Source organism: Megalobrama amblycephala, unplaced genomic scaffold (genome assembly GCF_018812025.1).
Source record: "Megalobrama amblycephala isolate DHTTF-2021 unplaced genomic scaffold, ASM1881202v1 scaffold265, whole genome shotgun sequence".
Lineage (NCBI taxonomy): Eukaryota > Metazoa > Chordata > Actinopteri > Cypriniformes > Xenocyprididae > Megalobrama > Megalobrama amblycephala.
This window is the reverse complement of record NW_025953341.1, coordinates 428938-442140: the sequence shown is the minus strand read 5'-3', so window position 1 is coordinate 442140 and position 13203 is coordinate 428938. Positions and strand designations below refer to the sequence as shown.

Sequence of the window (13203 nt, the reverse complement as noted above, 5' to 3'; positions counted from 1 at the left end):
GTCTTTGGGATGTGCTGGAGTAGACTTTACAGAGTGCTTGACTCTTGCAGTCATTGATGCACCTCTTGATGGAAATAACATCACAACATTTATTTCCATCAAGAGGTGCATCAATTTGTACTGACAATGCAAGTCAAGCACTCTGTAAAGTCTCTGTAAAGGCCTAGGATGATCCTGAAAATGTTTTATGGGCTGAAATGAAAATGGGTACATTTTGTTTCTCACTACTTGTTTCTCACTCAGAATAATAAAAAATTAATTCTAGACCTATACGGTTGTAGAATCATAAACCAAAACTTAAATATTAAGTTTTTGAGCCATTTTTCTAGAGTTGAATGTCTGGTAAGTTAGGGCTCAAGTCTTAGGGAGGCTGGTCTTTATGTATTGACAAAAAACACTGAGACATTTGTGACATCTTTAGTGTGACATATGGCCTTGATATCTGTTCCCAGACAGTAGTAATGCTTAGATAATTTGCCCAAGTAAATGCGGCATGTTTGATAGGTGAATTTTTTTTTTTTTTTTTTTCCAGTTTGAAATGCTGACCGGCACATTACCGTTCCAAGGAAAAGACAGGAATGAGACTATGAACATGATTCTCAAGTGAGTATGGGTACTAAATCATGCCAGTGCGATGCTTAATTGGTCAAATCTCTTATTGAGGCTACTAGATAGAAAAATGTAATTGACTGGTAAACTGAATAACCTATAAGGAATACTTCGGTTTATTGTTTTAGTGGACATAACGACCATGCACATAAAATACTTGTAATATTGTTGCTTTTTCTAAATTTTTTTTTTTTTTCTGTTTGTTCCTGTACATCAGAGCTAAGCTCGGAATGCCACAGTTTTTAAGTTTGGAAGCACAAAGTCTTTTACGAATGCTCTTCAAAAGAAATCCATCAAATCGTTTAGGTAAGTCACCTGTGTTTCTGCTAACAGTTGACTAGAAAATACTAGACCATGGGTTGTTGAATTTTAATGGAAACAAACTGTCACCTGAACGGTAATCATCATAACTGGTCTGTTGCAGGAGCAGGTCCTGACGGAGTGGAGGAGATCAAACGACACACATTTTTCTCCACCATTGATTGGAATGTAAGATTCAGTTAACCCACACTAGCACACTACTCTTAGCCAAGTGCTCATTCTCCATTGCTTGAGTGTGCTGGCCGGCCAGATGGTGTGCCAGATCAAGCTGTGTTTGATGATGTTTAATGATCACTTGATCACATCATTTATGTTTGTTTAGTGGTTACACATACACTATATGGGCAAAAGTATTGTGACACCTGATCATTACACTAGAAGGAACTAAAATGATGTCACATTCCAAATACATAGACATTGACATGTAGTTGGTCCCCCCTTTGCAGCTATAATGGCTTTCACTCTTCTGGGAAGGTTGTCCACAAGATTTTGGAGTGTTTCTGTGGACATTTTTGCCCATTCCTCCAGTAGAGCATTTGTGAGGTCAGTCAGTGATATTGGATAAGAAGGCCTGGCACGCAGTCTCCGATCCACTTCATCCCAATGGTGTTTGATGGGGTTGAGGGCTCTGTTCAGGTCAGTCATGTTCTGACACACACAACTCATCCAACCATGACCTTGCTTTGTGCTCTGTGTCACAGTCATGCTGGAATAGAAAAGGGCCTTCCCCAAACTGTTCCTTTAAAGTTGGAAGCATATCATTGTCCAAAATGTCTTGGTATGCTGAAGCATTTCCCTTTAATGGAAGTAGGTGGCCTAGCTCAACCCCTGAAAAACAGCCCCATACCATTATCCCTCCTCCACCAAACTTTACACTTGGCACAATGCACTAACGTAGGTAATGTTCTCTTGGCATCCGCCAAACACAGACTCACCCATCAGGCTGCCAAATGGAGAAGTGTGATTTGTCACTCGACAGAATATCTTTCAACTGCTCCAGAGTCCAGTGGTGGCGTGCTTTATTCCACTCCATCCGACACTTGGCATTATACTTGGTGATGTGAGGCTTTCATGCTTTCATAGCTGCTCAGCCATGGAAACCCGTTCCATGAAGCTCCTACAGTTTTATTAATGCCTGTGGAAGTTTGGAACTCTTCAGCTATGGAATCAGCAGAGCATGACCGACTTTTATGCACCAATGTGCCTCAGCACGCTCTGTGATTTTACGTAGTCTTCTGCTTTGTTGCTGCTGTTCCTAAATGACTTATTGCAAAGGTGGCATCCTATCACAGTACCATTCTTTAATTCACTGTGCTCCTCAGAATGACCCAATTTTTTTCACAAATGTTTGTAAATGCTGACTGCATGACTAGGTTTTTGATTTTATACACCTGTGGCAATGGGTCTGATTGAAATGCCTGAATTCAATAATTAAGAGATGTGTCCCAATACTTTTGTCTATATAGTGTAAGCAGAGATTGTATTATTATAGGCAGATGAGAGGGTCTGTATCTCTTACCATTGGAGAAAGCGTAACGGCTAACTTGGATCACGTGCGGCACCTCTCAGCCTATCGTATAATGGCATTGACACCAGTTCCTGCCTTTCAAAGTTTTATGACGGGCAGTTAGTTTACGTCAAACAGTTTCTTGTGGATTAGCACGCTGGTCTTGTGAATAAATGTTTTATATTTGGTGTTATATCCATGTACAGTAGGACTCCATTGTTTGTGGAATGTGCTTTAATGAGTGGAAAAAAACGCGAATATCTCTATTAGCTGCAAAGTTCACTGTAGGGCACATCAAACCACATTTAAGAGTACTGAAAAAACTTAATTGTAATTTAATGCATATTTAATTCATTAATTATATGTATGTGTAACACAATAATTAAATTATTCATTTTTTCTTTATTCAGTATAATGCATAATATCAGCGTCATGTGCATACATGCAGTTATAATAGTCATTACTATTCAAGTCTTATTATAACTGGTAAAACCTGAAAGCCAAAGAAAACATTGATATTTTCTACTTTCTTTATACAAACTACAATATCACTCAATATTACTATTAAATACTGGGGTAATGACGTAAATGAGTCCTACCTGTCGCAACATTCCCTACTCTGCCTTCTCTTATAAAATAACCTTTTTATCATAGTAAAATCTACATAGCATTCCCAACAAATGTATTGTTTAGCGTAAAACATGTTGAAGATTAGCAGACAGGCAGTCGATTCATTAAATGATAAGCTGTTTCCTCACAAAAGCAGTTTATTCAGTGTAGTGAAGCCTCTTCTCCAATGACATCCATTAAAAAAAACAAACAAAAAAAACAGCCCCTGGTCTCCTTTCCTGCGTACTGGCAGCCACAGCATTGCGCTAATGGTTGCAGGCTTGTCATCTAGTGGCTTTGGTGTAAGTTACTGTTGTAATTAATGACTAACATGAATGTATCAGTATATTAGATTACATCGCTAATAGCAAATAAGGATAGATTTGAATAGGAAGGGTTAGCAGTAGTAGATGCTTTGAAGGATCAGGCTTTACCTTTTTGTGTGTCAAGTGGAATATATTTTATTGGAGTAGCATGTATTTTTTTTGTGTGTGTGTAGAAATTGTACAGAAGAGAACTTCAGCCTCCATTCAAACCTGCTGCAGGGAAACCAGATGACACTTTCTGCTTCGACCCAGAATTCACAGCCAAAACTCCAAAAGGTATGATGGAGAATGTGTTCTAGAGAGATTACATGGGAGCTAGTCAGTGCTGACACATGTGACACATGTGACACATGTATCTGCTAGCAGTACTATGATGACTTGAGTTGTATTTGTGTGTTTCTTGTGAGCAGATTCTCCAGGCATTCCCCCCAGTGCAAATGCTCACCAGCTCTTTAAAGGCTTCAGTTTTGTTGCTCCAGTCTCCCTGGAGGAAAGCAAAAGTGCCCCACTAGCCAACATTCTCCCTATAGTACAGGTAATTCACAATATTTCTAATTCAGTTAATATGAATTGAATATGAATAAGTTAATATGAATTGTTTATATTTTTTTGTAAGTGTATATAGATGTATATACAGTACCTGTCAAGACTTATATCTATATATTCAGTATTTACATTTATATATTCAGACTTCTAACTATATATTCAGGATTTATATTTATGTATTCAGAGTTATAACTATATATTAAGGATTTATAAACCTATTCAGACTTAAAACTGTATATTCAGAATTATATTTTTATATTCAGAGTTTTAACGATATATTCAGGATTTACATTTATATATCCGGATTTATAACTCTATATTTAGTTACATTTATATATTCAGGTTTATAACTATATATTCAGATTTACATTTATATATTCAGAGTTATAACTATATATATATATAATATATTTATAAACATATTCAGACTTATAACTATAAACATTATAACATTTATAATGTTTCAAGTAAATTTTCTTCTTCAAAGAATATTAAAAAAAAGACACCGTACTGCGGTTTTCACGCTACAATAACCATTTTCAGCTGTAATTATAAAAATAAGCTTCTTGAGCATTATAAAACAATTACCAGTGAAGACAGAGAAAATGGAACTTCATCACAGGAAAAAATAAAATTAAAAATAAATGTAGCCTTGGTGAACATCATAATCTGCTATCACAAACAAAAAATCATGCTGATATCAAATTTTGATTGGTAGCATATATATATATAAATGTATGTATATAGATTTTTAAGGCATTTGTGTGCTGTGTCAGATGCATGGTGGCTCAGCTCAGTTTTGTGACATGTACGAGTTGAAGGAAGACATCGGCGTGGGTTCATACTCCATATGCAAACGCTGCATACACAGGGTCACCGCCATGGAGTTTGCTGTGAAGGTGAGACATGACACCCCAAAATAATAATTTCTGATGTCTTAATGAGTCTGTTCTAGAAGATACTGTTGAACACAACTTTCACATGAACGTGTATGTCCATGCTTTGTTCTGGTGTAACTTTTTTACTGTGATGTAATAGATTATTGACAAAAGTAAGCGAGACCCATCGGAGGAGATTGAGATCCTAATGCGGTATGGGCAGCATCCCAACATCATCACACTGAAGGATGTGAGTGACATGATTCTGATTTCAAACTTTTCAGCTCTGTGTTAGTGTAACTAAGGCATCATTGTGTGTGTGTGTGTGTGTCACTCAGGTGTATGACGAGGGTCGTTTCGTGTATCTCGTGACGGAGCTCATGAAAGGCGGTGAGCTGCTGGATAAAATCCTTAGGCAGAAGTTCTTCTCTGAGCGAGAGGCCAGCGCTGTGCTGTACACTATCACCAAAACTGTGGACTATTTGCACTGCCAGGGGGTGAGACACAGACCCATATTCTACAGTCCTGGCACTTCTTATTTAATTTTTTTTTTTATTTGTTTACACATCATGTGTTTTCGTTTTATGAAAAAAGTGCAGATTTGACATTTTGATAACTCCATTCAAGTTGAAATCAAGTTTTATTTGCAAGTTTTATGGCAGATATTAGTGCCACTTTTAGTGAGCCTGACTGCACGAAAATATTGAAGTTTTTAAGACTTATTAGGTCTCCTAGTTGTCACTGGCCCCCTTGTTGAGAACCACTGTTTTAGACCTCTTCATTTTTTATCTTAAAAATGTAATTGATCCATATCACCCAGCCCTGTTTACAAGTTTAAATCATTTTAAGCCATTAGAATGAACTGGTGTTGTGACAGGCTGTGTTCCTGACGCAGGTGGTGCATAGGGACTTGAAGCCCAGCAACATCCTCTACATGGACGATTCAGGAAACCCTGACTCCATACGCATCTGTGACTTTGGCTTTGCCAAGCAGCTGAGAGGAGACAACGGACTGCTGCTGACACCCTGTTATACCGCCAACTTCGTTGCTCCTGAAGTGAGGAATCAACTGCTGCGCATATACTTAATGTCCAGAACATGTCCTGAACTGAATTGACTGGCTTTGTCTGTTGTGTTGTAGGTATTGATGCGGCAGGGTTATGACGCTGCCTGTGATATCTGGAGTCTGGGAGTCCTGCTCTACACCATGTTGGCGGGGTCAGTTTTTATCCCTTTTTTTATGATGTTATCGAAAAAAGTGAAAATGCATAAAAAAGTTTAAGTAAAAAAAAAAAAAAAGTTTTGAGCCACCCAATCAGCCCAACGGCGGTTTCCCACAGGACGGGGAAGGTTTCTTGCGCGTTCTGTCTTTTCAGTGTGGCAAAATAGTTTCATTCAAAATTTAACTTTTATCTGACTCCATTTTATTATGACCTCAAATTTAGGGTAGAATGCCTATTTATCATTGACCATTTATATGATAATTTATCTAGACATTTGATTATTCTACTTAACTCATTACTCTTATTGTACTCGTTCATTTGGATTCCTATAACGCTTTGAGTCTCGCACCGGCCGGTCATGCGATCTCTTACTCACTATCTCGTCAGTCTTGGTCATTAGACAGAGGCGATGACTAATATTCTAGAGGCCGTACCCACTTGGCTCTTTCTAGAATACGTTTATTTAGTCCCCATAGATCTGAACACACCGAATTAAGGTAAGATTACTTTTAACTAGAGGCCATGACCAGTACCATAAAATCAGGCTGACCAATATAGCTACCTCTATTGTTAACTTTACATACACGCAGTGGTTTACCCACAGACACTTAGTTAAAATAATCTTACCATAATCAGAGGTTGAGGCCCACCCTGTCTAGCAACACTCTGTTGCTCTAAAAGGAAAAACCATTATTAGCCTACACAGTCTAAGTATACTTAACTAATGCCACTGTGCTAGTCAGAGCTCTAAAATATCAGTTGGTGTGCTCCACTGCTCCACTGCTCCAGATTTGTGGGGTTATGTACTTAACGTAATCTACTAGAGTCAATAATTTCAGAGTAAGTCAGTATAAAATCAAATGTAACAATTTATTATCAAGCCAATTATATAATCAATTCAAAGATGATCAATACAAAACATCAAATGCTCAGAAACGGAGTAAAAGATGAATACCTGACATTAGGCAATGTGGGCTGATCTGATTACAGAATCGTGCCCTGAGTCTCCTGCAACATCTCTTTAAATACTCAGACTAAGACAGAAACTTCCTTCAAATGGAAATGTGAGTTCACAATGGGAATTTGCATTAATCAGGGTCCTAGACTGAGTAGTTTACACCTTTTGGGGACAGAAGGCCATTTGCATGAAAGACCCTGTGAAGGTGGACACACCCATTACAGAGAGCAAAATATCTCTAAAATCTTAACTTTATTAACTTCTGGTTTACTTCTGTGGGAACAAGACGTTTGTACCAGTCGCAATGAGACATTTCAAATTATACCAAACATGTATAGTGTTGTATGATAACCGTTCACATTAAACCGTTTAGATTTTGCTATAGGCTATTCAAAAATGTGTGCTGTTGTATCTGCCATTTTATTTTTCTGGTTTACTTTAATAAGACTGTAAATTTAAATAATTTATGCTAGGTAATATTCATTTTGAAATGAGAGCAATCGCTGTCTATTCAGAATGGAATTAAACGTTTTAACTTGCAGTTTTATGAAATAAAAAAAAAATCAAATCACAAAACTTACAAAAACATGGATGAATGATGCTTGAGGGGCGAATCTTATTTATACCACAGCAATGTAATTATCACAGCATCAATACACAATCTGGCACATTACAGCAGTCATCTGAACAGTCTTTTCTGTTTTCATGAAAAAAATGTATTAATGTCTTTGCTTTGATCTTTTATTTTTCTGTGTAGATACACACCCTTCGCCAACGGACCCAATGACACACCAGAGGAGATTCTGTTGCGCATCGGCAGTGGAAAATTCTCCCTGAGTGGAGGAAACTGGGATTCTGTGTCAGACTCCTCAAAGGTAGCAGAGGAATCCTTTTAAAAGGACAATTAGCTCCATTTTCTTAGTTATGATGCATTCATGTCAGAATTATGAAGATTCAGAATTTTTTCTGGTCTAAAATTTATATTACAGATACAATATTTGAACTTTAGTTACTTTAAATGCAATCTCTATAATGTTTGTTGTTTTTTTAAGTCCTTAACTAGTAAGTATGAGTGGTTTGAAAAGCTTTGATTTGAAAAGGTTTGAAATTCATTTGGTAAAGGTGTGGGAACCCTATACATGGCTTGTCAAGCAGAAATGTGATACTGCAAAACTCCTGCCATTTTGGTTGTTTTATGAAATCACAACAGTCAAGTAAGAAAAGTTTCATAAGCGTATAGAATATATAAAAAATATCAAATAAAATGCAACATAAAATATAACAAAATACAGCAGTGCAATATTCTATGATATCCAAATATATATGATTTATCCATTATAAAATGAAAATGCAGCGTGCCTTAATTGAGAGCCATTGGGGCAAAAACTCATTCTTTCCTTCTTGTTTTTGTTACATTAAATAAACCTTCAGTTAAACCTGCTTCAGTTCAGCAACTAGTAAGTCAGGGTGTGCAAGCATCTGTTCTTCTTTAACAGGGGGTTTGTGAAGTAGCAAAGTAGTAAAAGTATAAATCCTTTACATTAAACATAGCCTGTGAATCCTTTATGTTTGTGTTATGTTATGTTTGGATTCACTTTCCTTCATAAACCATAACATTCTAAGTGAACATTCAAACACAATAAATTCTTTATTGGTATGCATTCTAAAACAGCATTCTATGCATGTGTCGAGCCTGTCAATCAACATTAGACCTACACCCTCAGGCTGAAAAGCGTAGAAAGTCCATTTGCGTGTTCAGCAATTTGAATGTAAAACGTACAAATCCTAATTAATCCTAATTATATATTAATTATATAGCTTAAAGTGTTAGTTCACCCAAAAATTAAATTTGTCACTAAGTACTCACCCTCATGTCGTTTCAAACCCATAAGACCTTCGCTAATCTTCGCAACAAAAATTAAGATATTTTTGATGAAATCCAATAGGTTTTTTTATCCCCCATAGAAAGCAACCGTAATTACCGTCATTCAAGGTCCACAAAAGTAGAAAAGACATTGTTAAAATAGTCAACGTGACTACAGTGGTTCAACCTTTATGTTATGAAGTGACAAGAGTACTTTTTGTACGAAAAAACAAAACAAAAAGAATGACTTTATTCAAGAAATTCATCTCTCCCCTGTCATTATCCTACGCTGTTTACGTTCAACGCTTCCGGGTTCTACGTCAAAAGTGCTACAAGTCTACAAATTTAGGAGTCTGGCCCACCTAAATTTGTGGCCAGGAGTCGCTACTGCTTAGAGGCCTTCATGACACCATGTACGCTGGAACATGATTTTGATCTGATGGTGCTCTTGTGTTCATATAAGCCTTACGTACTCCACTATTGTACTGTGAGTCTGTTACTTTCTTTCTACTGTGACCTGAATCAACACGCACATTTGTAATACATACAAACCGTAACGTTTGTTACATTTATTCAACTTGGAGCAGATATAGGTATCCTTACTGATGTTGCACATTTTGTTCCACAGCATGCACTTCTCAAGACTTACTTGAAGATCTAGTTTAGAAGGAAAGAGTATCACATGTTCTCTTCTACAGGGTATCTTTGGGCACTATTGTTGTAAAATTTTGTTCACATCAATCCAGTTGTTTTCTTGAGCTACATAATTGTACATAATATAACAATCTATAGTGGTTATTGCATTTGATTGGATGTCAATAGCACTAGTTCAGATGAGCACATTCATTTAAACTAAAGCTAATAAGGGCCAGAATTTTTGCTGAATAAACTTGAGTTTGTTGATCCTTGAACAACATTCCTGTTCAAAAACATAGTCCTAACCCTGTCCCTACCCCTGAACCTGATGTTTGTAGAAGCCCCTAACCCTTGTTGTAAGCCTAAACTTGTCTTTAACGGTAAACATATCCCTATACCTATCCCTAATATGATTGGTTGATTAGAAATGTTGTTGCAAGATCAACAAGGTTGTTGATCCAGGAACAGGTTCTACAAGGAAAAATCACGTTCACCATTTGTATGGTGGTTTGAGTGCTTTTCAGGAGCAGTGTACAGAAATCCCATCAGTATCTGGACACACTCTGGGTTTTTTAAGCAAGTGGAACTTTTGAGACATTGTGTGTTCACAGGACCTGCTGTCTCATATGCTGCACGTGGACCCTCATCAGCGATACTCAGCAGAACAGGTACTGAAACACTCGTGGATCGCCTGCCGGGACCAGAACCCACACTTTCAGCTCACGCGTCACGAAGCACCTCATTTGGTCAAGGTATGGCTTGAGTTTCTTTTTGATTCCATGCCCGGTCTTTAGATCGAAGTGCTGCTTGAGTTTGACGGTGTCTCTCGTAGGGAGCGATGGCTGCCACATACTCTGCATTGAACCACAAGACATGTAAGCCGGTTCTGGAACCCGTAGCTGCCTCCAGTCTAGCTCAGCGCAGGAACATGAAGAAGCTGACGTCTACAGACATGTCCTGAAGCGCGTGATGTGCCCATGCTTGTCTCCAACGGTTGGCATTTCCTCTCGAGTTCTTGTACGTGATGCTTCAGGGAGTGCACGACATTTTGAAGGAAACGCACGAAAGCCCCTCTGTTTCTCTCTGGTAGAGTGAAAAACACCAGCTCCATTTCTCCATAGTGTCTGAAGTGTTTCACGCATTAGCGAGCCGTTCGAATGTTCTTGCCCAATGGAAACCCAGATTTCATGAAGAAATGTCTAGGTCATCAAGTGCCTGTTTTTAGGACCATTAAGAACATATGACATTCAAGTCCTTTTCCTCAGACATCCTATAACTGGTGTACAGTAATGAATATCATCAGGGGTTTTTTTGTTTTTCATTAAATTAAATATGTGGTACTTCTAAATACTTTAAAGTTGAAATGAAACTTGTATTTCCACATTAAATGTATGAGAAGGGGATAGGATTTGTTTCTCTCTGAGAATTGGGGAAAGGAACCTTAAATGTGCTTAAATGTCAAGAACGTTACTGTGCAAACCATCTTAAGGGTCCTAAAAACTGGCTTGTTTTTCTTTATACAAGATATAATGATGACCTGCACATTATCCATTTCTAAGCCACTTTTTGTCCTGTTAGTGTTGCGAACCACATGGCATTACCTCAGACGCACTCAGTGTTATGCGTTTCTTTAGCTCGATGTATTATAAAGTCATTCATTACGTTTGTGTGGAACCTTGAGCACATTTGCACTGAGGCTTGGCAGGTCGTTGCTTCTGCGAGACGTTTCCTCTCCCTCCATCTGTTCCCGTCTCAGACCGCTCTTTGCCTTTTGTTGAATGGGTAGTACATGAGCAAAAGGTGAAGAAATAAATCTATATTTATAAAATCGAATGAGGTGAATGAATGTAGATGAGATTGAATCCATGAAATCACATCTCTCTGCTCCAGATGGAGGGAAAAAAATATTCCATAAAACTTTTTAAAGACATTGTGGAAATTGTATCATATTGTATTTATTTCACTTATTTTTAAAATTTTATTTTTTCTTTCAGGTGATGTACATATTGACATTAAAGAACATTATTGACATGATGTTTTTTTTCATGTGTGTGTTAATTCAGCCAAACAGGATCAAACAGAAATTTGTAGAAATACCTTTTGATTTGTCAAACATCTGATGCAAGTCTCTTATGCAGGCCAATAATCATGCTGCGTTAGATTTTTTGTTTGTTTGTTTTGTGTTCTCATACAAAAATGGCTACAATTATGACAAACAAGAAGCATGCAATTACACAAAAATAATTCCAAAACCAGGACACACGCCATGTCCAGGAGTATTTGGACACCCCTTATTACAGGGATGGACAACTCTGGCCCTCAAAGGCCACTTTCCTGCAGAGTTGATCTCAAACCCTATTCAAACACTTGAAAAATCTAACCAAAGCTTGAGAATTACAGGCAGGTGTGATTGATCAGGGTTTGTGCTAAACTCTTTAGGACAGTGGCCCTCTAGGACCAGAGTGGACATTTAGCAAAAAAACAACAACAAAAAAACAAAGAAGAAAGTCATAAAGGTTTGGAACATGCACGTGGGTGAGTAAATGATGACAGTTTTGTGAGTGAGTGAGTGAGTGAGTGAGTGAGTGGGTGGGTGGTTGGTTGAGTGATTGGAACTATCCATTTAATGTTAAGCCATACACCATACAATAACGTAATAGTCCTTGGCCACTGGCCCTCCAGGACTGGAGTTGCTCATCCCCGTTTTAGAGAATTGTATACTATCAACTTTGTTGCAGCAGTTTTGTAGAGGGTCCTGTTTTATTCCAGCATTACAACAAGGTGCACAAAGCGAAATCCATACAAAAACTGTTTTTTGAATCTGTAACAGTTACATAAAAAAGGAGATAGAGGTAGCAGGCAGCTCTCACAACAAATTGTAAAGAAAAAAATAGTTTCAACTAAAAGAAATTGGTTTGTAAATAAACACAAAGCTTAATAAGTGTGCCCAGTTAAGTACTGGAAAGAGGAAAAATAATCTCTTTTGGTCTTTCCAACAACAGCACAATCAAATGAATCACCTACAACTGCTGTCATCCTGTGAAGAACAAATGACAGGGCCTTCCCACACCCCTCTAGAAGTTAAAGTTAAAGGGTTAGTTCATGATGAAAAGTCTGTCATTGTTTACTCGCCCTCATGTTGTTCCAAACCCGTAAGACTATTGTTTATCTTCGGAAGATATTTTTTATGAAATCTGATTTCTGTACCTTCATAGACCACTATGCAACCACCACTTTGACACTTCAGAAATTTCATAAATTCGTAAAATAATCCATATTGAGCAGTTTAATCCAAATTTTCTGAAGAGACGATTGCTTTATATGATGAGCAGATTTAAGTCTTTTTAAGAATATTATTTGTCTGCTTTGCTGTTGGAAATCAGTGTAGCTGAAATCACTCAGGTGTTCTGTGCAAGTGAATCCTTAAACCTTGTGATAATTTTAAATTGTGAATTTATATTTGTTAAAAGTAAAAAAAAACAAAAAAAAAAAACATTGTTTTCAGCACTGTATGCCTTTTACAACCAGCGAACATGGAGAATGTTGAATAGTCTGGCTCGCAACAGGGTAAGTTAACACATTATATGGATCAAAACACCAGCACAGGTTACAAATGTATCTGTGGACAACATATTTATTTAGGCTACAGGTTTATGTCAGATGTTACGGGCAGACGTATTCACATAATAACTATGAAATACAGTTTTAAAGCATCGCAAGGTACAA

General features: G+C 37.4%; 1 protein-coding gene across 2 annotated transcripts in view; it reads left to right on the top strand.

The window, feature by feature from the left end:
• The window catches only part of rps6kal (ribosomal protein S6 kinase a, like), a 32745-nt gene extending 21234 nt beyond the window's left edge, over positions 1 to 11511 (top strand). Inside the window, exons 10-22 of one of the 2 annotated variants that reach the window (XM_048179650.1) lie at positions 533 to 603; positions 827 to 915; positions 1034 to 1098; positions 3546 to 3648; positions 3783 to 3907; positions 4695 to 4817; positions 4957 to 5046; positions 5135 to 5293; positions 5674 to 5853; positions 5938 to 6014; positions 7735 to 7852; positions 10089 to 10229; positions 10310 to 11511. In XM_048179650.1, coding sequence (XP_048035607.1) covers positions 533 to 603; positions 827 to 915; positions 1034 to 1098; positions 3546 to 3648; positions 3783 to 3907; positions 4695 to 4817; positions 4957 to 5046; positions 5135 to 5293; positions 5674 to 5853; positions 5938 to 6014; positions 7735 to 7852; positions 10089 to 10229; positions 10310 to 10438 — 1470 coding nt within the window. In that variant the 3' untranslated portion in view covers positions 10439 to 11511. The remainder of the gene's footprint in view (positions 1 to 532; positions 604 to 826; positions 916 to 1033; positions 1099 to 3545; positions 3649 to 3782; positions 3908 to 4694; positions 4818 to 4956; positions 5047 to 5134; positions 5294 to 5673; positions 5854 to 5937; positions 6015 to 7734; positions 7853 to 10088; positions 10230 to 10309) is intronic. The other variant, XM_048179651.1, reaches the window with a different exon arrangement.
• Positions 11512 to 13203: the final 1692 nt, after the last annotated feature.